Source organism: Apodemus sylvaticus, chromosome 3, assembly GCF_947179515.1.
Source record: "Apodemus sylvaticus chromosome 3, mApoSyl1.1, whole genome shotgun sequence".
In the NCBI taxonomy this organism is placed as follows: domain Eukaryota; kingdom Metazoa; phylum Chordata; class Mammalia; order Rodentia; family Muridae; genus Apodemus; species Apodemus sylvaticus.
This window is the reverse complement of record NC_067474.1, coordinates 170,556,476-170,578,517: the sequence shown is the minus strand read 5'-3', so window position 1 is coordinate 170,578,517 and position 22,042 is coordinate 170,556,476. Positions and strand designations below refer to the sequence as shown.

General features: G+C 51.9%; 1 protein-coding gene across 2 annotated transcripts in view; it reads left to right on the top strand.

Annotated features, from left to right (window-relative positions):
* The first annotated feature begins 879 nt into the window (after positions 1 to 879).
* The window catches only part of Ski (SKI proto-oncogene), a 70,774-nt gene continuing 49,611 nt past the window's right edge, over positions 880 to 22,042 (top strand). For both annotated transcript variants that reach the window (XM_052178348.1, XM_052178347.1), the window contains exon 1: positions 880 to 1,848. In XM_052178348.1, coding sequence (XP_052034308.1) covers positions 880 to 1,848 — 969 coding nt within the window. The remainder of the gene's footprint in view (positions 1,849 to 22,042) is intronic.

The following is a 22,042-nucleotide window of genomic DNA, read 5'->3' as shown; positions in this document are numbered from 1 at the left end:
GCTGAGGCGGACGCACGGCAACAAACAACGCGGGAGGCGGGGCTGGCGCGGGCGGGGCGGGGCGGTACGGGGCGGGGCGGCGCGCGGCGGCGTGAGCTCAGCTCCCGGCGCTCAGTCCGAGCCGGAGCGAGCCGCCGGAAAGATGTGCGCCGAGTGCGCAGAGCCCCGCGCCGCCGCGGCTCTCTGAGGCCGCGGGCCAGAGGCGCCTCCGCCGTCCCGGGAGCCGCGCGCGCGGGCCAGCGGGCGGCCGGGAGCCGGCAGGCGGCCGCGCGGGCGGGCAGGCCGCCAGGGGCCGGCGGCGGGCGCGACGCGGCCGGTCAGCACCGCCGGGACGAGCCGAGCGGGCGCCGCGCGGTGGGAGGAGCGGGGGCAGCGGCGGCGCGCCGCGCGAGGACGGCCCGGCGGGCCCCGCGCCCGCGCCCCCGCTCCTCCCGGGCCCCTCGGCCTCGGCCGCCGCGGCGATTCGCGCCTCGCGGCGCCGGCACCTGCCCGCGCGCCCCCCGCGAGCCCCGGGCCCGCGAGCGTTGGCGTTGGCGTTGGCGGCGCGCGCCGGGGCATGCCCGGCGCCTAGAGCCCGGGGGGCGCGCGGGGGGCGCGCGGGGGGCCCGGGCGGCGGCGGGCGCGGCGCGGGGCGCGTGGATGTGGCGCCGGGCCCGGGCGGCGGCGGGCTCCAGCGGCGGGACCCCTTCGCCCCGCCCGCCTTCGCCTTCGCACCCCCGGGCGAGGCCGAGGCCGGGGCCGTGATCGGCCGTGAGCCGGCGACGGGGGGCGGTCGTGGCCGCGGTCGCGGGCGGCGGCGGGGGTGCGCGGGGCGGCGGCGGAGGCCGTGGGGGCCCGGGCGCACGGGAGCGGGAGCGGCCGGGGGAGCCCGATCGCACCATGGAAGCTGCAGCGGCCGGCCGGGGCGGCTTCCAGCCGCACCCGGGGCTGCAGAAGACGCTGGAGCAGTTCCACCTGAGCTCCATGAGCTCGCTGGGCGGCCCGGCCGCTTTCTCGGCGCGCTGGGCGCAGGAGGCCTACAAGAAGGAGAGCGCCAAGGAGGCGGGTGCGGCCACAGTGCCGGCGCCGGTGCCCACTGCCGCGGAGCCGCCGCCCGTGCTGCACCTGCCTGCCATCCAGCCGCCGCCGCCCGTGCTTCCCGGGCCCTTCTTCATGCCGTCGGACCGCTCCACCGAGCGCTGTGAGACCGTGCTGGAAGGGGAGACCATCTCTTGTTTCGTGGTGGGAGGCGAGAAGCGTCTGTGCCTGCCGCAGATTCTCAACTCGGTGCTGCGCGACTTCTCACTGCAGCAGATCAACTCGGTGTGCGATGAGCTGCACATCTACTGCTCACGCTGTACCGCCGACCAGCTGGAGATCCTCAAAGTCATGGGCATCCTGCCCTTTTCCGCGCCCTCCTGCGGGCTCATCACCAAGACGGACGCCGAGCGCCTGTGCAACGCGCTGCTCTACGGCGGCGCCTACCCGCCGCCTTGCAAGAAGGAGTTGGCGGCCAGCCTGGCGCTGGGCCTGGAGCTCAGCGAACGCAGCGTCCGCGTGTACCACGAGTGCTTCGGCAAGTGCAAAGGGCTGCTGGTGCCCGAGCTGTACAGCAGTCCTAGCGCCGCCTGCATCCAGTGCCTCGACTGCCGCCTCATGTATCCGCCGCACAAGTTCGTTGTACACTCGCACAAGGCCCTGGAGAACCGGACCTGCCACTGGGGCTTCGACTCAGCCAACTGGCGGGCCTACATCCTGCTGAGCCAGGACTATACGGGCAAGGAGGAGCAGGCCCGCCTTGGCCGCTGCCTGGACGACGTGAAGGAGAAGTTCGACTATGCCAACAAGTATAAGCGGAGGGTGCCCCGGGTAAGTGTCTCTGGGTCTTGGGGGTTGGCAAGCTATGCCCAAGGTGGGTGGGTGGGGTCTTGCTCTGGGGCCTCTGGGTTCTAAAGGTTGGGACTTGTGGTTCGACCTTATCTGGCCTTAGGTTTTGATTTTAGGAAAGTAGGGGGTTTGTCGGTTTCTTGTGGGTAAGGCCTTAAGGCCACCTTCAGGCTGTCTGAGCGCTGCACCAATGGGGTAGAGTGAACGGAAAAGCCCTCTCGGGGCTCGTAGTCCTTGACCATACAGGCTAAGCTCTGAGGGTCTGAGAAAGAGGCTACCTCAAGCGCTGGGAGGTTAGAGTGCCTGGACCTAGGCTGTGACTTTCTGGTTCATATCACCATGGGACCTTGACAGAGTTGCCCCCGTGAGAATGAAGCTTGCCCCCTTTTGCTCTGATGACCAGGATGCCTTCCTGTGGTCCTTAGCTGATTATCCATGCATGCTTACTGCCTTTCCTGGTTTTGGTTTTTGGTTTTTTTTTTGTTTTTTCCTTTAAATCGTGGGTCACAGACAGCTAAAGTGCCGCAAGCCTAGCTGTCTTGGCTGAGATTTGGCACTTTCAGCCCCTGGAGTCGTCTCCTGTTTGTGTATGTCGGAGGCCACTTTGGCGTGGTCAGCGGCCTGCCTGCCAGAGTTGCTGATGGTCTGCAGTTTATTTGGACTCACCCATTTCCTTCTGTTGCTCTTGTGCTTGGTGTCAGCCCAGGCTGTGTTGTATGTGAGTCAAAGAAAGCGTTTCGAGATCTGCCTGGCCATTTCCTGGGCCACTCAGTACCTCAATCATTCACTGGAGTCCACAGGAAGTTTCTTTGCATATGCATCCTAAGTATCTTTAACTTTTAAATATCCAGGCTTATTAAATTGCACACACAGAATGCTGCATTGGCTCAGCTATTCTTGGGAGACCTAATTAATTCAGCTATTGCATCAAACTTTTTTTCCCTAAATCTGTGAATAGATGCTGCAGCCCGGTTTTCTCTGGGCGCCCCTCCAGCAGAGTGTCAGAGTTGTGGGGGGAGGGGCCCTGGAGAAGGATGGTCGCCTCATTCTCTGGGGCCCGCAGAGAGTGTGCATGTGCTCTGTTCTCTGGCACTTTTGCCTCAGCAGGGGCAGTGCGCCGGGTGGGAGATGTTGCAGGCAGGTCTTTTCAAACTGACTTGGCTGTAGAGTCCAGCCAGTGGAGACCTGCCTGTCTGCCTGCGGTGGTTGCACCCTTGTGTGTGGGGCCTGAGGTAGTCACTTGAGGTAGCCACGTGTATGGTGACTGGTGGACTTCCTGGGACCGCTGTAGAGATGTGAGACTGGAGAGGCCGAGCCTCTGGGACACTTTTCACGCCTCTTATCTTGGGAGTATGCAGAGTCTTGTCTGAGTTGGGTGTGCCTGTGTTTGTGTTTGTCTGGGTCCTGTGTGTTTGTGGTCTTTCTAGGCTTAGAGGACCAGCACAGTCCCTTTGTCTTAGCCACTGCCAAGCAGAAGACTCTTCTTTTCTTACAAGCCCTCTGGTGCTGGGTATGAGATTCAGAGGATATGGTTCAGATGCCCATGCCCGCACTGTGGGGTTAGAAGGCAGGGCAGTGCGCTGAGCCGTGGTCATGTGCTCGGGTCATTTCCGCCACCAGGGTTTGTATCTAGCTGCTCTTCCTTGTTAGCCACCCTAGGAGGAAAGTTTCTCAGGTGCTTTGTATCTTCATTCCCTCTCAGGCAGTGGTGGCTTCAGCTTGGGTTCTAGAGTTTGGCCCCTTCTGAGTGCTTACATGACTAGGGACTGGTCCCCTCTTTCCTCTTTGTAAGGTGCTCCCAGCTTCTGGGTGAGCTCTGCCTCCCAGCTCTGCTATCAGTGTTGCTGATCCCTTGGCTCTGTGAGTCTTGTTGGGGGGTTCAGGCTGGACTGTCCTCCTTTCAGTCTCCACAGGACAGCCATGTGTTTATCTCTGTGAACCCTAGGTAACACCCAGGAAGTGGAGGTCAGTCTGGGTGCACACCCATGGCTGCCCAGACTTCTCATGTCCTAAGGACTGGCCAGACTGGCTGCTCTTGTTCATTGGATGTCAGGTTCCCCTATTTCCTTCATAGCGTATGTTAACATTAATGATCTACTGAGAAGGGCACCGAGGATGGAGTTCGCTAGAACATACAGCTCTTAACAGGCCCGTGGTCCGTGCTTTGTGGAGAGGGCCGGTTCTTGAGCCCATGGTGGGAAAGTGCAGAGGTCAGTGGGTTTCCCCAATTCTTGATGCCCTCACGACACTTGGCTGCTCTGCTCTCTGTGACAGCCTGCCTGAGGCGGCTTCTGTCCAGCTGAGGTGGCTTCTGTCCAGCTGAGGTAGGGTCTGCTTGGATCGGGTGGGATTGGCCTGGTGGAGGTAGACTTCTGGTTCCTGTGGTCAGCTGAGTGCATACAGGGGTGCGGGCTTTGGCCTGGGCTATGACAGTGTGGTCTTCTGCATTACCCTTCTGATGTCATGGGGAATCAGGATATGTCCACTTCTGGTAAAGCTTTGAAGAAAATGCCAGCTGCCTGGATGTGCAGTGAGCAGTCCTTCTGAGGGGTCCCCTTGGCGACTTTCTTGGCAGATAGGTATCTACTAGTTACAGATAAACTAGTAGGGAGCCAGTTTGGCTGTGGGATCACATTCCCACTCTCTTCCTCCTCACTTGGCTGTGTGAGCTTGAGTAAGTTGCTTAACCCCTCTGTGCCTCATTTTTCTGAAGTAAATTAGGATGAATGCTTTGTCGAATCTGTCTTAAGATCATTTTTCGGTGGGCTGTGGTGGGGCAGGGCACAGGTGGAAGCCTCTGAGCCTTCCCTTCCATCCAGCAGCTCCCTAGACAGCTCTCTCTCTCTTCCTCTTGGGGTGATAGCTGTTCGATGTCCGAAGAGTTCAGAGTATCTTCATAAAAAGGAAGATGGGCAGCGGCCCTTTGAGCTGCCACTTTGTGTACCTCGTGGGATGTGGCTGATGTTCCATAGGAAGATTTGTAGTCACGAGCAGCTGCCGTTTCAGGCTAGCCACGGGTGCTGCAGTGTCTCCTTCTGGCTAGAGCAGGGTCCCACTCACAGGTCCGAGAAGTGGGCTTTGGTGTGGAGTAACTTGGGTTGTTGTAGCGTCTCTGTTCTGAAGCCTGGGTTTTTGTAGGTTACGGCATCCCTGTGTTCTGAAGCCTGGGTTCTCAGCTTCCGTCAGCTGATATCACTTAATGTAGACTGTTGGGATTCCACAGAGTGGGACAGTAGGACTGATGTCACGTTTCTTAACTCGATACCTAGTCGGATAGATGGTCAGCTTTAGGGAGCACTGAGCCCTGGGTATGTTTGGGACATGGCTGTGGCTTTAGGGTGCAGAGCTGAGGTGTGCTGGGATCAGGAGTCCTCTCAGTGGGTTGTAGTTTGCTCTCTTGGTTTTCTTGGGATAGGGAAGGTCTTGCCTCCTGAGTGGTGGGATCACATTAGTTTATCACTGCCCAGTTGAGGTTTTTCCTTCCATGAAGATTGCCTTAGGAGAAGACAGTGCCAATATGCTGGGACCTTGTCTCCTGGGCACCAGGTGGTTTCTTCAAAAGGTCAACTGCACTTTGTTCACTGGCTTCTTTTTTTTTTTTTTTTGGTTTTTCAAGACAGGGTTTCTCTGCATAGTCCTGACTGTCCTAGAACTCACTCTGTAGACCGGGCTGGCCTCGAACTCAGATAGCCCGCCTGTCTCTGCCTCCCAAGTGCTGGAATTAAAGGCGTGCGCCACCACTGCCCTGCTCACTGGCTTCTTTAAGAGCGTTCATCTTTCTTAGAGTTGGTATTGATTTTTCTCCTTCAGATGCTTGGGCCAAGAATATGCCCGAGGTCAGGCCCTGGTCCAGGAGTAAAAGAAGGGTGCTCTTTGGGTCTAGGATGGCTGCCAGGTGGTGGTTCCAGTCCAAGGCCAGTAGGTCTTCAAAGAGCAGGACAGCGGTGTGAGAGTGGTCTCCAGGACACCATAGCCTGCTGTGTGTGGAGGGGTTAATGGTGCAGACCCACCTCTAAGAGGGCTGCGTTCTTATAGCATAGCCTGTCAGCTTATTTGTCCATTGATCTTGATACCCTCTGGGCTCTTCTGGGAGCCATTTGGGTCCCTCACCATCTGGAGGAAGCAGGGTCATTGAGTAGCCCTCACCTTTGTCCCCGGATGCCCACTGAAGGCCCTGGTCATCAAGAAGCCTCCAAGAGTAAGGTCATTGACTCTCAGCCGTTTCTCAACCTCCCCTGCAGCTGGTTTGTGTAATGTCTGTCTGAAGTGTTTAAGGGCAGACAGGATGTAGAGGGTGAGGAAGTCTGGGCCAAGTGTGAACCCAGCCCTGCCCTAGAGCAGAGCCTTCCCCCACCCCCCTCGGGTCGGAGCTGCTGTCTTTGCAGCCCCACAGGGAGGCTGCGGTTGAGGGGCTTGCTTGCCCTGCTGTCTGTCGAGAGGTGAGGTGGCCGTGGCTGGGGCTGGATTCTGCAACAGCGTCTCTTTCTAAGGATTGCGAAAGTTGAGGGAAGGTTTCTCCTTTAGAAGAATTATGCAAGTTTCAACTGAAATGTTTTTTGAAAGTTTCTTTGTTTTCAATCAAAACACAGGCTAAATTACTTCTGTGAGATCTAGGAGAGCTGAGCAGTGAGGGGAGCCTCTCTTGCCTTTTTCCTGACTGCCAGGGAAAAAAAAGGAATTGTGGGTTTGTGAGCTAGATGTCCTATAGATGGGTGCTTGGGATCACTGGCTGAGAGGTGCTTTGCCCCGATGCCCTGTGTGGTCAGGAGCAGGTCTTGGTCAGTATCCACTATAGCCACTGATGACACCTAACGTCATTAGTGCTATCGCCTTAGGTCCTATTGTGCTGACTTGCCTGCACTACCCCATCAAGAGTGTCTCCCAGCTTCTCCTGTGACCGGTGGAGTCTGGTCCCTTTTCTAGATCAAGGATTGTGTGCCGATGACCTTGCTGCCTTTGAGAGGTTACCCTGGATCACCCTCTGGAAGCACCCATGTCACCAGGGCCACAGCTAGGAAGCTCACAGATTGCTTACTACATATGCAGATTGCTCGCAGAGCTGCTCTCTCTGCACTTACGGCCCTGCCCCCAAGCTTTTGTGTTGCTGCACAGAGATCCCTGGGTTCTAGACTCACAGCCGCCAGTATCCTCTTATTTCTGAAATGGAGGACCAAGATTTGGAAGTGGAAATGATAATAAAGTCAGGGCAGGAGCCTGTGGCCCTCAAGGGGCATGTGCACTTGGTTATAGTGATACTCCCAAGTGTCGTGTGAGTAGATGTGGCTGTGCTTGTCTGCATTCTTTCGAGTCACTGACCTGTTTGTGTGGAAACAGATAAAGGGATCTTGGCTAGAGCCCAGAGTCACCCAAGATCGTGCTGTTTGGTGTCTCTGATTTGACTTTTTTGGCTTCTAATGACTGAAAGAATGCCAGGACTTGAGTAACAGGGGGTGAGGTGCACATACCCACCGAGGCTCTTGTGTGTACCATGGGAGCCGTCTGCTGTCTGCAGTGGTATGGTGTGTTTTGTTTCTGGCTTCTGGGAATGAGTGGGGGCTGATCACAGCTGGGCCTCTGGGTAGTGGGGGTGGAAGGATGATTCAGTGGAAGCAAGCAGTCACTGCGGGAGGGCCTTAGTGCCCAGATCTCCGTGGCTGCAGAAGGGAAGGTTGAAATTGTCCGTAGTACGGTTCTTGGCTTATCCATCTCGTCGAGTGCTCTGAAGAAGGCTGCTCTTGCCCATGTGACATGGGGGATACCTGGACCCTGCTTCCAGTTGGAGTGCTTGGAAAGTCCTAGAATGTTTCCCTTGGCTGGAGCTGTGAGCATTGATGTTCTTCCCAGCCCTCTCTGAGCCGGCTGTGGCTTCCTCTGGAACGTCCGCTGGTTACTGTGAAAGAAGTAGCTCTTGTTGGAAAGAGCTTCCTGTAGCTCCCACTGAGCTAGCTGTTTCAGGGAAATGCAGTGGCCTGGCATGGGTGTTGGGAACTGGCTTTACACTAGGACCCGGTGGAGGTGATGGTGTGCTGTGAAGACTTATGGGCTGGCAAGTGGAGCTGACCTGAGGGCCAGGGTGATAATTGGGCTCTGATGTGACCCTTCCCCTTCCTGACTTCCCATGATTTTGGGTGTGAGGAAGGCCATCCACCTTGTGACAGGTGACAGTATTTGGGGGGTGGGTACTGAACTTTCCCAGAGTGGGTTTACCAGTTTAGTGAGTTGTGGCTAAACCTCAGGTATAACTGATGTCATGCAGTGCCACCCTGATGCTGTTACATGTGATTTTGTGGTTCCCTGTACACTGTCTGCTGATAATCCCAGTTGCTATCAGCTTATTCCTTTGCTGCAAGAAAAACCATTGTCAGTGGACAGATTGTAAGTGTAGTGTTGTCTGCCCACAAGCAAGTCTTTAAGTAACCAGAGTAGAAGTGGCCGTTGCCCTTGCAGACCACTCAGTCTATAGTAGGCGTTGCTGGCCTCGCTGCTGGGAAGGCCAGTCAGAGTGGGTGGCTGCCAGCAGAGTCCGTTGGCTCTGCACGGAAAGTAACATGGAAAATGTTTTTGTTTTGACTATGGAATGTGGCCCTTGCTTGTAAACAGAGACTCAGTGCCTGCTTGTTTTACTTTTATTTTTGTGTGAGCATGGTGTCTGTGTACATGTGTGCGGTGTGTGCGTGCACATGAGTCCACATGCCCTGTGTGTGAAGCCAGAAGTTGACGTTGGGTGTCCTCTGCCCTTCCCCAGCTCATTTTGAGATTGAGTATCTCTGGATCTGATGTTTTGGCTACACGAGCTGGCGAGTGAGCTTGGGGATCTGCTTATCTCTTCCATCTCTTGCTGGGGTTACAGGTGCTGCAGGCATGGGTGCTGGAGACCTGCATGCACTCAGGGCCCTGTCTGCACAGCAAGTACTTAGCTGTTCTTGCCTTTCCCCTGGACCTTGATGTCTGTTTTTAGAAATGAGGCTGAGGAAGTCTCTTGCCTTGCTGGGGTGCCCTTCCTTGAGGTGTAAGTAAGGTTAGCCAGGCCTCTAGGAAGTGTGAGGCCCCAATTCATGAGTGTATTCAGCCCTAGAAGGGGTGTGACTTGCAGGAGTTGGGGCACTTAGGGAAACTGATTTGCTTGCACGACAATACTACTGTCCCTATGCATGCTGTCACAAGGGACTTCTCTGTGCCAGTTGCTGTGCAAGGGCCAGCTTGATGGTCCCCTCCTGGTGCAGCCTGAGGGTGTCATATCTGGGTCGCCTCTGTGAGAAGTTGTGGGTAGACAATGCAGACCTTTCTCAGAGACCCCCTCCCCTTCCCTCCCCTTTCAGTTTATTTAGTAACCCAAAGTAATGTGCACTCCACAGAAACACTGGAGTAGGAGGACCTGAAAGAGGAGAACAGGACAATTAGTTTGTGCTTTTCTCCGTGTCTCCCATACCCTCAGCACGACAGGAAAGGCCCTTGCCACTGGCCTGCAGTCCCTCTGGCACCTTGTGGGCCTGTAGATGACCAGGTGGCATTGGGCCTCTGTCTGGGATGTGTTGCTACACCCTGCCCCCTGAAGAATTGGCAGCTCTGGACCTCTCCTCTCATGCAACACAAGCCAGTCTTGGTTTTAGCATCCCCGTGTCCCAGTTCTGTTTAGGCTGTCGGGCTAGGGTGCTCTCCTTTCTCCATCCCTGGCACTGAAGATAACAGTCTTGAGGGGCAAATATCATGGCACCTTTCTCTGGAAGAGAAGAGGGACTTGCTTTTTTTGGGAGGAGAGGCCAGGACCTTGTGATCCTCTACCTCAGTCCTTTAGGTTGACAATACAGGTATGTAGCACCACACTGGCCAATGGGCTTGTTTGTTGAAAGTGAATGCAGGGCCTGGACTTTGACCTCTCATTCTAGCAGGAGGTGGACCAGGCTGGCAGGTGGGGGACAGCTGGGCCACACCACAGGCCCCTGGTCCACGCGTTTAAGGGTTTACTCCACCCCTCGTACTGCAGAAACTAAATGAGGTGCATGTAGGAACTGGTGCATCCCTGGGCCGGGCTGCACTGCAGCCTCAGGAAGTCCTGTTGCTCCCTGGCCCGCTGGACATCACTGTGGGTGTCCTGGGTTCTGGGGTGTGTTGCTTGGGAACCTATCTTGGCTCATTTGGCTCTTTCAGGGTAAGGCCCTGGTTGGAGATGCCCAGATCCCTAGGGCTGCCTGCCATAATGCTTTGAGATGGGAGTCTTTTCTGGGGGCTTGTGGAGACCTTCCCTGTCATACTGCTGGGGCTGCCACCTGGTGTTTGATGGCTTGGCTGCCTTTTTCTGCTTCACCTGCTGCCTCCCCCTTCCTGGTGTTACAACCGTGTTGCCCAAACCATTAAAAGAATTATACTCCCAAGTTGAATGATATGCAAATGTAGTCAATTAAGCGAGGGGATTTTAATTAGCAGTTTAAGTTCATGTGTGAAGTGCCTTGCTTTAATTACTTGACAGTTTTGTTGTAAATTTGCTAAGTTTTTTTTTGCAGAACTATCAAAACTGTGATTTTTTTTTTTTAACATCCTTCTATGCAATAAGTGTCGCCCAGCTTGCCTGACCCTAGTGGGTTTGTCTCAATTTATGAAGCTCTTTAAACTGTGAAAACAAGGTGGGCCTTGTAGGTTGCCTCTGCACAGCTCAGTCAGTTAGGTCATACTCCTTGTTTTCCTGGCACAGGCTGGCAGGGTGACTCCCTGAGCGTCCCTGGTATATGAGAGGGAGAAACCTCCCTCCAGCTTGGGTCTGGTGCTGATGGAGCATGACATGCATCCTACCCAGGAGCAGCTGGGTGTCTGGAAAGGGAGTCAGGAGCTGTGTGGGTGGGTGGCCCAGTGGGAACCTTCACTCTGATTTTCCTGAGCTAGAGAGAAGTTTACCTGACACCTGGGTCCAGATATAGCCTGGTCATGTCTAGGTTTCCTTTGCAACTACTGGTTCTGAATCCCTCCTTTCTACCCTACCAGGGCATTCTAGTGTGTAATGGGTAGTTGTTATAAAATGGTTCTTCTGGTTGGATTTGTGATTTATTCTAATTTGCCTGTTGTTGCTATTAAATTCATCTGTTACGGGAAAAAGAGGATTTCCTCTCTGGTTTATAACATCTTTCAGATTAATCCTCAGATTTTCTATGTTGCCTGATGATGCAGATGTATTCTAAGGATCACAGTGTTATATGAGAAGTGTGCTTGCTTAGATTCCAGTAGTATGGCTGACCATGTATTTGGACTCGGTCATAGCCCAGTGTGCCTGCTACAGGACCATGCGAGGTTTACTTGTACTGAACTGCAGCAGGCAGTCAGAGAGTGGTGGATAAGTTCTCATACATCTCAGCGTATCTAAGCATGCAGAAGGTGTGGTGACAGTGCTAGGTGGAGCTGATACTGGTGGCATCCAGGAAGCTGAGGCATGAGGGTGGCAGCTTTGAAGCCAGGTTGGGCCACATAGTAAGACTCTGTCTCTGTGGAAGGAAGGGAGGGAGGAATACTAGGTGGTAGGAAGTTTTGAGCTCCGTTATTACCTTGTGGGACTGCTTTTGTGCATGTGGCCTGTTATTAAAGCATTGGCTTGAAAAATAGGACTGCACCTGCGTGGGCTTGAGGTCTGTTTTCTTGTTTAAATACTTAATTTGGCTTGGGTTTTGTGGCACTGGGTAATTTAACTGCCTGTAAGTGGAGAAAGTGGTCTTTTCCTCTGTAGAGAGTGTCTGTGGCCTGAGGATGGTGAGCCAGGACTCATCAGGGCGGCCCTGCAACATGAAGCACCGCTGCTGTCCATCCTCAGGTTCTTCTCTGCCCTGGTTATCCCAGCCTTCTGGCTATGGTGTGTCTGCAGTGGTTTCCAGAAGCCAGTATTCAGTGAGTGAGGAGGGAGAAGGGACCTGGAGAAGGGACACCTGGCTCCTAACCCTGAGAGGATGTTGCTGCTGGGAAAGGGAGAAGACTCGCAGAGCTGGGTCCATGGGTAGGGCTCCCAGCTTCATCGAGACCCATGGTGCACAGTTTGTGGATTTTAAGATGGGAGTGTCTTTAGCGCAAAGAGACTGACTGGTGCAGAAAGAAAAGTAGGTGTTGTATGGAAGCAAAGTTCTTTTTCTTGGTTAGCAAGATGATGGACCACCATAGTAATATATAGCAAGGGCATGTTGAGGGCACGTTATTTTGTTGGGGCCTGACTGGCCTCTCATGTTCCTGATGTGGACAGTATTAGTGACACATCAGGAACAAATGCAGGATCCAGTCCTTCATACTTAAAGGTTGGGAGCATCAGGTAAAGGGTGGAGGATTCTTTAGCATGTCCTGGGTCCTGTCTTCTCCCCTTCTTCCTCTGGCTTCTCCCTTCAGCCTCCGTGCTTGAAACAAAAGCCCTGTACAACTCTCCCTAGAGCAGTTCTGTAGCTGTGAACTTCCTTGCCTGTACCTAGACCCTGCAGTGCTGTTAGGTCTGGAAGGCCATCGGCGTGGGTGCTCCTTCTGTAGTGACCAAGTCTCCCAAGGTCGCCCCTCTCTTCTACCTCCAGTGCTTTCAGCTTCAGTCTACAGAGATTTGGAGGTTCCAAAGAACTTCTTGCTGGGTTCCTCCCTCTCCTGCCAGAGTGTGAGGAACTCAGCCGCTGCACTCCAGTGGGACAGGAGCACTTGTCTTTCACTAATTACAAGCCTCTCTCATCAAGCTGTTTGACTTCTGGGCCTGCCTGAGATTTACTTGCAGCTCATTTCCAAAGGTACATCAAGACACATCCAACTAAATTCTGTATTCTTGTGTCAAGACCCCAAGCACACCTCAACATAAGAACATGGATACAACCAAGCTACACAGCAGTGACTTTGAGCCTACCCGTGAGACGGGAGCACCTTGAGAACAATATTGCTGGCACTATAGCAACCCACCACCCTCTACTCTCAGGAGCTTGAGGTGGGGACAGAATGGGAGCTAATGGGAAGTGCCAGCGTCTAATACTGCATTCCTTCCTAGTTTTGGAGACTGAACACTGGCTCATTCTACCACTGAGCTACGACACAGGATCACACACTGCACAGGCATTTTTGGTATTCCATGTTGCCACAGTGAATCTTTTGAAGTACATGTAAGGCAAGGCTTAAAGTATCATGTGCAGTTTAAAAAGTGAGACCATGAGATGACCCATCAGGAAGGGAAAAGTTTCTTGCTGCCAAACCTGATTCTGGTCCCTTGCCTTGAGCTTGTTCTGTGGCTGCAGCCATTTTAGGCCTTTTTTTTTTTTTTTTTTTTTTTTTTAAGACAGGGTTTCTCTGTGTAGCCCCGGCTGTCCTGGAACTCACCCTGTAGACCAGGCTGGCCTCGAACTGAGAAATCCACCTGCCTTTGCCTCCCAAGTGCTGGGATTAAAGGTGTGCGCCACCACTGCCCAGCTGCCATTTTATTCCTGATCCTCCTGCTCTTCCATCTCAGTGCTGTGGTTCTAGATGTGTGCTGCTGTGCTTGGCACATCTATTTTGTTTTGTGTTTTGTTTATTTGTTTTGAGACAGGGTTTCTCTTTATAGCCCTGGCTGTCCTGGAACTCACTCTTGTAGCCCAGGCTGGCCTCAGATTTAGAGATGTGCCTGCCTTTGCAGCCCACAGTGCTGGGATTAAAGGCGTGAACCATGCAGCCGGCACCATTTTACCTTAGGTGTGCAGTTATGGGCGTCAAGCGTATTACCTTGTGCTGTTGTCATTACTGTCCTCTGATTTCAGTCATCCTGTCCTGAGGTTGTGTCTCTGTTAAACATTGACCTCTTCTTCCTTTGCCCTGACCCACTTCCTATTGCAGTCTGCTTCTGTCAGCCCAGTGACGCTAGGAACCTAAGTACGGCAAACTGGGATTTGCTCCCTGGTGTGTTCACTGAGCACAGTGTCTTCAGGGTTTATTCATATGTGTCAACCTACCTACCTGTCTACCTTTCTTTCACTGTGCGTGTGTGAGTGTGTAAGGTAAGGCTTGGTCTGCACCTCTGTGGTAATTGGTGATGTTCAGCACCCTGTCATGTGTCCATTCAGTCCCTTTGTCCGTGTGACTGAGATGGCTTCTTGTTTTTATGAATATTACTTTTTATTTGTGTGTGTGTGTCCGTGTGTGGGTATCTGTGTGTGTGAGAGAGAATGCCACATATGTAGGTGCCCATGGAGACCAGAAGAGGATCTTGACTTGGATCCTCTGGAACTAGAGTTTTAGAGGGTTGGTTGTGGGCCACCTGGTGTGGATCCAGGGAAATGAGTTCCTTCCTCTACAAGAGCAGGAGATGCTCTTCATCACTAGGCAACCCCCATTTGTCTGTTTTGTTCAGTTTCAGTTTTCACCTATTTTGTATTACTTTCTATTGTTTTGCCTACTAGCATGGACCACGGTTTGTCTAGTGGCCAGCAGGGTGCCTCCGCTTGTCCTTTGTGTGCCAGCAGACAGGACCATCTCTGAATTGTATCCTTCCTGTGTTAAGGAGATCCCCAGTGCCTGTGAGGGTGTGTGAGTACAGGGGCTGTGCCTGGGGTTGACAGGGATCATGGAAAGGACTCCTGTTTTATGTGGAGCTGGTAGCAGCCTGTGACAGGTTGGGAGCATGGCCTTGAATAATAAATAGGTAGTGGAAGGTGGGCCTAAAAGTAGGTACTGCACGGAGCACTTTCCTGTGTACTTGTTCAATAGCTGTAGAAGGGAATGGGCTGTAGGCTGCTTTTATCTTTTTGGGGGCCTGTGTAATAGCAGGGGTGTGGGTGTGCGTGTGTGAGTGCGAGTGCGTGCGCCTGTGCCTGCATGTATGTTTGTGTTTTACTGAAGGGGCGGAGCATGGATGATGGCTACTTCAGCTTGGGAGAAGAGGACAGTGGGTGGGGGGTGGGGGGTGGCTTCAGGCTGTAAGGGTCTGTCTTGCTGCATTTTAAAGAAAGAAGAAAAAGACTTTCTGAAGCACATTTATCACCAGACACAGTTTATTCCTTCTTGGTAGGGACCACCTTGGCTCAACCTCTGTTTTCTAGGAAATAGAGGAGTACAGAGCCTTTCTGGATTGGGATGTGTTCTCTCCTCTTCCCATCCATCTGTCCACAGTTTGGCTTTAGGAAATAACTGGCCAGAGCCTGCCCCTCCCTGCAGAGTCTCTGGTCTCCGAGCACCATTTCCTGTGCCTCTGTATACTTCTGCCTTCATCAGGGTTGTTGCATTGTGGCCTCTTCTCGAAGGGTCATGCTAGACTGGTGTTATTAGGGAGCCTGTGGGTGACCAGTGACAGGTGGCCCTGCTAGGTTGTGTCTACTGTTGAGCTTCAGTGCCTTACATTGCGGAGAGTCTGCCTGTGCTGTGAGCCACAGTAGCTCATGTACACATCCCATGCAGAGCCCCATTGCTTTCCTGGAGCCTGTAGCAGCATGTCCAGAACTTGGAGTTTCCTCTAGGTCCCTCAGTACCCTGACTCTGATTATTCAGCCAGGCCAGGTGCCGCTCTGAGCATTGGTTTGTAAGGACCTGTCGAGATGACCTGGACAGCTTTGTCAGGCTTAGTCATAATTGTTGAATGTTAATGAGGGAAGTAAGTGGGGGCTAGGCCAGGGTGGTTCTTGAAAACTGGGCCCTTGCCTTTTGTTTTGCAAATTACGTTAGAATCCCCTGCCCCAGAAGGGGGCGGTGGTACTTGTGGGATTCTAAAGGCAACCCTGGTGCCTACAGCTGGGGCTAGTAAGTAGCCTTTGACCTGTAGCTGCAGGGAAGGTGGTTCTTTGTGTTTGGCTTTTTAGAAAAAGGGAGAGTTAGAAAAAGAAAGAGCCAGCACTTTTTCCCTGGCCCTGCCTGTGATTGGCCCATGGTGAAGTGAAAGTCATTTCTTGCTGTTGTGGGCCGAGGTTCTCACCTTTTCCTTTCCTGTGAGTAGTAGCTCAGCTGTGTTTCGTGCCTTTGGCATAAGTGTCACTTTCTTGGAGTTTAGAGAGAGGCGGATCTGTGTAGTGTTTAGGGGTGTGAGATCCGAAGGCATGGCTGGGCTTGGGTCACTCACTCTGTGATCCTGGGTCATGGATTTCTGAATGGAGGCACCAGAACAGCCTGCGAACAGGCAGCGGGGCAGCGTTGTTTCATGCAGCCCCTTGAAGATTCTCAGTGCTTTTGGGCCCCTTTTTTTTGGAGAGCCAGCTGTATTCTTTGAGCAGTCACAGAAGCCACAGTGGCCTGAGCACAGCGTTACAGCTTGAGTGTAGGCGACGTGAGCCATGATCAGCTGGGTACTTAGTGACGATCCTGAGGCACCAGGAGACACAGTTCACTGGAGCTCCACGAAAACTACCAGGCCAGAATCCCTCGTAGCTTTGTCCGTTTGCGCCTACACTGACGACAATTGGTATTACCCTCGCAAGTGTTTGCCTTTTGTTAGGCTCATCTAATTGGGATCTTGGTGTGATACTTGGCTGCTCTGGGAGACACAGGTTGAAGATACTGTGAACTCTGAGGCCTAGGTGACCATGTGGGCATAGTTGCAGCTGCCTGCTGAGTTTGGTAAAGGAAGTCACTCTGGTGAGTTCATGTGGTACCTATCAGATTCAGAGCATAGACTGTCTAGGCATTTCCATCTGGAGACAACCTCACAAAGAATGATATTTGCTTGATCTTGGAGAATTCTCTGGAAAAGCTTTTTTTTTTTTTTTTCCAGAAAGCAAGCAAGGCAGTGTGGACAGCACTTTAGAAGCTTGGAATACCCAAGAAACAATTCACATATCAAATGATGCCCAAGAAAGAGGAAGAACAAAGTATGGATACTCTAGTCCTTCTTTGAAGGAGGAGAAAAATACCCACAGCAGGAGATAATATAGACCACAAAGTGTGGAGCAGAGTCTAAAGGAAAGGCCATCCAGATACCACCCCACCTAGGGATCCATCCCACATACAGTTATAAAACCCAGACATTATTGTGGATGCCCACAAGTGCTTGCTGACAGGAGCTGGATATAGCTATCACCTGGGAGACTCTGCTAGTGCATGACAAATACAGAGGGGGAAACTCTCAGCCAGCCATTGAACTGAGCACAGGGTCCCCAATGGATGAGATAGAGAAAGGAACAAAGGAGCTGAAGGGGTTTGCAGCACCATAGGAGAAACAACAATATGAGTCACCAAGTACCCTCAGAGCTCCCAGGGACAAAACCATCAACCAAAGAGTACACTTGGAGTTACCCATGGCCCTAGACACATCAGCAGCAGAGGATGATCTTGTTGGATTTCAAATGGGGGAGAGGCCCTTGGTCCTGGAAAGACTTGATACTGTAGTGTAGAGGAATAGCAGGACAGGGAAGCAGGGGTGGGTCGATTGGGTAAGGGGAAATGGCTTACAGGATTTTCGGGAGCGGGGGACCAGGAAAGAGGATAACATTTGAAATGTAAATAAAGAATATACCTAAAAAATATACCTGGAAGAAAAAAAAGAAAGAAAAAAGAGATGTCTGTATCTGCCTTCTGCCCTGTTGTACTGGGGCTGAGATCTGAGAGAGAGAGGGAAGGGGGGAGGGGCAGGCCATGCCATCAGGAAGAGCCCATGTCAAGTTCTCAAGTGGACTCTAGAGTCCCAGCCTTCTGCCCCATCTGTGCAGGTTATAGTACAGTGAGTGTTCATCTATTGCTGGGCCAGAATTTAGTTCTGATTTCAGCTGGGGTGTGTTTTGTAGTTGAGAAGTTTTGGGATTTTTGCAGTTGGATGTTACTCTATTTTGGATCTGATGCTTCTGCCTGATTCAGAGAAGCCACTGAATGTGAATGTGGCTCATGTATGAAAGGTCATGTGAGGGTTCCTCTCAAGTCCTGTTGTCCCTGTATCCTGTGTGTGCTGCCTCTGAGGCTGAAGGGGGAGAGGACAGGACTGACTTGTCAGTAAGCTTGCCTGTCTTTGGTCTAAGGCTTTGTTTTGAAAAATCTTAAAACTGTCAGGAGAGCTGGGTGGTGGACCTATCTCTTTGTGCCCCATCAGTGTCTACCTGTGGTGGCCCTATCTCTGTGTGCCCCTGTCAGTGTCTACCCGTGGTGACCCTATCTCTGTGCACCCCTGTCAGTGTCTATCCATGTGTGCCTTACTTGGTTCCCTGATGCAGTGGTTCTCAACCTTTCCAATGCTGTGACTCTTTAATACAGTTCCTCATACTGTGGTGACCCCCAACCATAAAATTATTTCTGTTTCTTCTTCATAACTGTACTTTTGCTACTGCTATGAATTGTAAAATAAGTGCTTTTGGAAATAAAGGTTTGTCAAAGGGTCACAATTCACAGGTTGAGAACTACTGTCCTACAGGATCATTTTCTAGTTGCTTCAAAAGACAGAGCTTCACTGTGTAGGCCAGGCTAGCCTTGAACTCACAGAAGTCTACTGGTCTTTGCCTCCTGAACAGTGAGATCAAAGGTGTGTGCTGTGTGCTACCATTCCTTTTTTTTTTTTTTTTTAAGTTTTTGAGTGATAGGGTGAGGATGTTCAGCCAGTGATGTCCTCCCTCCAAGGCAAGGGCACATGGCCAAGTGGCCCTCCTGTAGCCACCACTTTTCTCCTGAGCCTTGCTAAGCCAGGGACTTGATTGCACTTGAGGTGTTAGGGGTGTTTGTACTCGACTTTGGGAGCCTTTCCCATCTGTGGTTACTAAGTAACCAAGGAGAAGACTTTCAGCTCTTGGTCTCCTGTCCTCATGAACTTTGTTCCAGTGGGTGTGGGGCCCCTGTGATCCTGCCTGGCCGGGTTACGCTGCAGCCTTTGAGGCATGGCTGAGTAGGTCACCCCGTCTTTCTGTCACTATATCGGGGCCAACTTGCTGTCCATGTCATCTGTGTATGATCACCCATTGTTTTGTTGATGATTTCTAGAGAACTAACTACCACACACACACAGCCCCACTGGCCGATACTCTGTCTCAACCTATGCTGTGTTGTTGGCTTTCTTCTGACTGGGTGACTGCCTGATTCCACTACTTGAGACTCAAGATCTCCTAGTGGAGCCCTTGCTGTTGCCACTGGTGCTGCCATCCACAGTGGCTGATGCTAGGCCAAGCTTTCCTGGTCTTCATCACTAAGTTAGGGTTGTACCAAATGGCTATGTCCTGCAAAATCGTCTGCCAAATATCTTGTCTGTACGTGTTGGTTGTCCTCCTAGTCTTGTCGGTAAGAGTCATGGGCTTCCCCTCTCTCCTGTACTTCCTTCTGTCCCTTGGCTCCGTTGATATGGCCCAGCTGTGGCTTATGTTTCTTCTGATACTGTCTCTGAAACTGTCGATCCCATCCCATTACGCCACGCTTGCTGTGCCCAGACATGCAAACAGGACTCCTCCTCTTCTCTGGTCTGCTTTTTGCACACCACGCAGGGTGCCCTGGCGTCTTCAGGAAGGTGTTTGTGTATGTCTGGTGAGAGGATGTGAGAAGGATGTGTAGGTGCTGGGGATTTCAAAACTCTCCTCTTTTTCTCAGATTGTATTTTTTTTAGTTTATGTGTGATTTTGATTGTGTGTCTCTCTCTGTATACACACACGCATTAGTGTTGTATAACTGAGGAGACCAGAGGCGGTGTCAGGTCTCCTAGAGCTGGAGTTCCAGGTGTTTGTAAGCCATCTGATGTGGGTGTTTGGAGTTGAAATCCAGGCCTGTGCCAGAGCAGAGCAGCAAACATTCTAACTACTGAGCCATCTCTCCAGCCCAGGGTGACCACAGGCAACAATTTTATGTAGTTTTTAAAATAAAATTTATCTCACTTGGAGCTGCTGTGAGTGCTCGTCAGGCGAAGGTGCTACCAAGCTGATGCCCACACGGAGCAGAGAGCTGCCTCTTCCTGTAAGTTGTCATCTGACTGCCTCGGCATGCACGCTCTGTTCAGCAATGCCACAGTAACAACAAAATTAAATTTCTTTATTTTGTGTTAAAAGTTTGAAAGGGTTCTAAGTACAGATTCAATTCATTCTTAGTTGAGCTGAGAAAGTTTTGAGTGGATTTCTGCCTCCTAAGTCAGTAGCGTGATGGAGGGTCCACTGGTCTCTGTAGGACTTGAGCAGAAAGCTTGTGGGCAGTTGGCTACCACCCGCAGAGGCCCTGACCAGTCATTTTATTGCCTGTCATTTTGAGCTGCTGTCCCCTGCACAGTACAACACAAGACAAAATCAGATAATACGTGCTCTGTATAAAGAGGAGAGAGAACCGGGCAGTGGTGGCGCACGCCTATAATCCCAGCACTTGGGAGGCAGAGGCAGATGGATTTCTGAGTTTGAGGCCAGCCTGGTCTACAGAGTGAGTTCCAGAACAGCCAGGGTTACATAGAAAAACCCTGTCTCAGAAAGAGAGGCTCTCTCTCTCTCTCTCTCTCTCTCTCTCTCTCTCTCTCTCTCTCTCTCTCTCTCTGTGTGTGTGTGTGTGTGTGTGTGTGGTCTGGAGCTCCTCCTCCAGGATCCAGCTGGTGCTCAGACCCTCTGTCTTAGAGCATTTGATGACTCTAGCTCCCAGAAGAGATGAGAATTAGAAGAAGGGAGAAGAAAGGCTGAAGTTGTACATTATTTATGATGTGATTTGGTTAAATTTGCTTTAGTTGCCTTTGAGTGCCTCATTGACCACAGTGCCCCAGACCTCAGTCCACAATGCCCAGATGCAGGCTGCGATTGCTGGCTCCAGCACCAATTGCCACACTGAAGAAAGTGGGCATTGCTGGAGTCCTGAGCCTCATTTTTTTTTGACACGGCGTCACCAGCTCACTCTGTCCTGAGTTCAGGCTGGCCTGGAACTCCCAGACTCTTGCCTGCTTTTGCCTCTGAGCAACAAGATTAAAGGCACACGCCACTGTGCAAGACTTGACTTTTCTTTTAAAAGGGACTTTGCTGAAAGTAATTCTGCATTTTATTTCTTTAAAAAAAAATGATTTATTTATTTATTTATTTATTTATTTAATGTATATGAGTACACTGTCGCTCTCTTCAGATACACTAGAAGAGAACATTGGATCCCATTACAGATGGTTGTGAGCCATCATGTGGTTGCTGGGAATTGAACTCAGAACCTCTGGAAGAATAGCCAGTGCTCTAAACAGCTAAGCTCCAGCCTATTTAACAAAAAGAAAAGAAGAAGAAGAAGAAGAAGAAGAAGAAGAAGAAGAAGAAGAAGAAGAAGAAGAAATTACTATTTTCTTAGAAAAAGAGACAGTTACTAGATGGGGCGGGGTAGCGCACACCTTCAGTTCCCGCACTTGGGAAGGAGTTGGGGTTAGCTAGCCTGTTGTGAATGGTAAGCTCCAGGCCAACCAGGTATACAATGAGGTTCTGTCTCAGAAAAAATGTTAGTGTGTGTCTATGCATGTGTGGGCTATTTGTGTCTAAGTGATAACTTATGTGTATTACAGTATGTGTGGAGGTCAGGACAGTTTTAGGGAATTGGTTCTCTTCTTCTACCATGTGGATCCCAGGGATCAAACTCAGTTTGCTGGGGTAGCGACAGATGCCCTTACCAGCTGAGCCATCTTTCCAACTCCCTATGGTTTTTCGGTTTTTGTTTGGTCTTAAATCTTTTTAGTTGTTTGTGACAGGGTCTCTCTCTCTCTCTCTCTCTCTCTCTCTCTCTCTCTCTCTCTCTCTCTCTCTCTCTCTCTCTAGCTCAGGCTGACCTTGGACTCAGAGTGATCTTCCCACTTCAACTTTTGGAGTGCTGGAATTATAGGCGTGAGCTTTTGAATTTGGTAGGAGTGTGTGTGAACTTGTGTGGTGGCAGGCGCTCAGGTAGCCCTAGCTGTAGTTTCTGGCTTAGTGCTTAGTTAGCTGTGGTTATCACCATGTGTGTTCCAGGTGGGGTCTTGGTGTTAAGGGGATTGGCATAGCGCTGACCCATGCAGGCTGTAACACATTGCTCAGTCATCTTCAGACGTTGAAGGCTGCTGTGCTGAGGGGCTGCGGCCTGGCTGCATGGGATGTGGGCCTAGTCTGCGTTTTTCTTGCTGGTGGTAGTAGACAGGCAGGAATTGGAGCCAGCTGCGGCCGTCTGTTCAGCATGAGCACAGCTCATGGCCGTCACTAGTCCTGCACCCTGATGTATACTCGGTGCCGCTCTGCGTCTAGGTCTGAGTGAAATGGGTTGCAGGGTGGTGGTGGTGGGGCCTGAGGTAAAGGTTTCCTCTCCATCTCTGCAATGATCAGTCTTGCCTGGGTCACTTGGGAGTTTGCTGGTAGAT